This window comes from Drosophila nasuta, chromosome 3 (assembly GCF_023558535.2).
Source record: "Drosophila nasuta strain 15112-1781.00 chromosome 3, ASM2355853v1, whole genome shotgun sequence".
Lineage (NCBI taxonomy): Eukaryota > Metazoa > Arthropoda > Insecta > Diptera > Drosophilidae > Drosophila > Drosophila nasuta.
In genome coordinates, this window is record NC_083457.1 from 10,912,224 (window position 1) to 10,915,205 (window position 2,982).

Sequence of the window (2,982 nt, forward strand, 5' to 3'; positions counted from 1 at the left end):
TGTTTTCAGCGACACTTGATTGCTTTTATGTGTGTATGTGTGTGTGCGTGTTTGTTGTTGCCGCTGTTGTGCGTCAGTTGGGGTTGACGCTGAAAAGTATGCTACATGGCAAATAGACTCAAATTATGTTGTCGGCAACCATGAGTGTGTGTGTGTGTGTGTGCGATAGAGATAGCTAGTGTGCGAAAGAGTGCTTTTTGTAGTAGAACACCGCTCTACGAATAAGAGTTTGTGTGTGTGTTTTATTTTGTGTGTGTGTTCGTTCGTTGTTGTTTGCCTAACGCTTTTTATGCCTTTCGAAAATTGTGAGTACTGTGTTCATAAATATTTTTGCTCAAGTTAATTGAAACATTACCAAAAAATGCTTGTTGGCAAATATTGAAATTATTTTGGCTTGCGTTTGCAAGCTCATATTAATGGCCTGCTTTTATTTATGATTTCTATGTTGCTACGTTCTTATTATCTTTTAGCATAAAACGATTTGTTGTAATTTATGAGATGTTTTACATTTTGTTAGAAGAGTAAAATATGATGAATTTGAACTACGATATAAGCTTTTGAAGCACACAAAGGGACCAAATGAGAGCTTACTATGTCTTTAATAAATAAATAATTAAATGAGAGCTTAGTTTCTTAGTGTTTTAGTCGATCTTAATATATATACAAATATTTTTATATAAATTATTTAGATGATGACATGACTTAATGACATGACTTAGTTATTTTATATTGTCTTGCATGTATTCAACACACATTTTTATTACAGTTCTTTTTGCTTAAGTTATGAAACTGTGATTACAAATTACTATTGTGATGAAAATTACAATCAATAAATTGAGAAAAACTAACACATTTTATTATATGCTGCTTTGATGCATTCTTTCGGTTTTCACTTACATCTTCCTCATTTTTCTTTTACCTTATCTTCCTCAGGCTTATCACATTCATTTTCTGCTGACTCTTTAACAATTTGACAAATTGATTCAGCAACATAATCAATATTTTTTGTATTTAAACCACAGATATTAATGCGTCCAGTTCTTGTCAAATAAATGTGTTTTTCCTTAATCAATCGCGCCACTTGTTGCTCTAAGTGAAATATAAATACCTTGGGAATATAGCTTACTAAGGCTTAATATTAAACACTCACCATTAAGACCTGTAAATGAGAACATGCCACGCTGCTTGACGATATGATCCCATCGTCCAGGTGTATTCAGCTTTTGCAGTTTCTGAAGCAACTCTTTTCGCATTGTCTTAACACGATCTGTCATCTCACGTAACGTTTTCAACCTAAATTCAATACGTATTTCTATTCAGCAATGAAATATAATATTTTAACATAAACTTACCATTCCTCTTTGTTTTTCTTATCGCCCAACACCTTGGCAACAACACGACTGCCAAATGCAGGTGGATTTGAGTAATTTGGGCGCACGAAAAGCATTTGTTCTGAAATTAAAGCTGGCACCAATTTTGGATCTTTTATAATCGTGACCAGACTGCCAACACGTTCATCTGATTGTATGCAAATATTAGAAATGAATTTGTCAAATAAAACATCATCAAACATACTATATAGACCCATATTCTTAGAAAACGATTGCGCTGCCATTAACTCGATGCCTTCGTTGGCAAAATATCGTATAGCCCAAGCATCTCGGTCTGGATCTCCAGTTGCAAATCCCTGATATGCGGTATCAATTATTGGAAACAAGTTGTTGCACTTGATAACTTCTGCGACTTGTTTCCATTGCTTCTTCGTCAGATCCATTCCCGTTGGATTGTGCGCTGAACCATGGAGAAGAACCACAGATCCTTCCGTTGCCGAAGCAAGATCCACCAGGAGTTTCGACATGTCAATTTGGCGTCTTTTCTTATGCCAATAAGCATAATTTTTGAACTGCTTGAAACCGGCATGCTTAAAGATTTCCCCATGATTTTCCCAAGTCGGATCTGGAAAGAAGACAGTGCGTCGCTTCAGGCGCTTAGCTAGAAAATCAGCAGCCAATCGACAAGCGCTGGTTCCTGAAACCGTTTGTACTGCAGCTACCTGAAGATAAAAATATATTAAACTGATAGTAAATAATTGATTTATAACGTAACTGACGCGTTTCTCTTGCAGTGCTTTGCAGTCTGAACCCAAAAGCAATTCTGTGGCAACTTTTATAAAATCTGGATTACCAGACATGGGCAAATACTCATGATTTAGTGTCAAGTCATTGACAACCTCAAATTCGCATTTCTTAACAATTGGCAACACAAGAGGCTTATTGTCTTCGGTGCGATAAGCTAAACAGAAAAGTTATGAAGCTTTTTCTTATATTATTATTAATATTTAATTTTCATGTTTACCACCAACACCAAGATTTACTTTCTTCTCATGTTTATCTTCCTGATATAGCTTTGTTAAATGGAAAATTTCAGCCGGAATAACTAGTTTGACATCAGAAAACGCTGACTTGGGGCACTCAACACCAGAGCTTCGCTTACGCAATGAAAAATATATGAAACTGTGCTTAGTAGATTGTTAGTTAACAATTACACGAGTTACACTAATTAACACATTACTTCGGCTTGAATATCAAATGCTCTGCTGCACACACAAACATTGTATTTATCTTAATGAAATACTGCAAAATTTTGAATTTCAAAATGGGTTTTATGGAATTCTGTTTTAATTTTCACAACTATTGTAAAACTACTTTGATTTTAAATCTTGTCAACATATTTTGAGCTACGGTTCAGAGTTTTTTTGCTGCAAACGTTTTTAACATTCTTTCAACATGTTGTGTGAAATCGGATCATTTCGTCAGATTTCTGAGTTGAAGAATCGGCCGTCGTATATTTTTGTGCAGTTGATGTTTGAAGAAGTCATCAATCAGGTCAAGTGATGGTCAATTTGATGTGTGTTTTACTGCCTGTCAGCTGGGGCTGTGCCATAGGTTTATTTGCCTACGATTTGGGCTTGTTTATGGCCCC

General features: G+C 35.3%; 1 protein-coding gene across 1 annotated transcript; it reads right to left on the reverse strand.

The window, feature by feature from the left end:
- Positions 1 to 834: 834 nt before the first annotated feature.
- On the reverse strand, positions 835 to 2,707 carry LOC132792935 (aspartate aminotransferase, cytoplasmic-like). Its single transcript, XM_060802474.1, has 7 exons — positions 2,572 to 2,707; positions 2,356 to 2,513; positions 2,111 to 2,292; positions 1,576 to 2,053; positions 1,353 to 1,518; positions 1,151 to 1,293; positions 835 to 1,089 (listed from the first exon to the last, which is right to left on the reverse strand). Exons 1-7 carry the CDS (start codon positions 2,610 to 2,612, stop codon positions 905 to 907), a joined length of 1,353 nt encoding a protein of 450 aa, XP_060658457.1. The 5' UTR covers positions 2,613 to 2,707; the 3' UTR covers positions 835 to 904.
- Between the last annotated feature and the right edge of the window lie 275 nt (positions 2,708 to 2,982).

Excerpts from the sequence above, each read along its gene's own strand:
- LOC132792935 (XM_060802474.1), bottom strand. The coding sequence starts at position 2,612 with ATGTTTGTGTGTGCAGCAGAGCATTTGATATTCAAGCCGAA. Across the intron at positions 2,514-2,571 it reads CATTTGATATTCAAGCCGAA|TTTCATATATTTTTCATTGC; the intron begins GTAATGTGTTAA and ends TACTAAGCACAG. Across the intron at positions 1,519-1,575 it reads TAAGAATATGGGTCTATATA|ATGAACGTGTTGGCAGTCTG; the intron begins GTATGTTTGATG and ends GCATACAATCAG.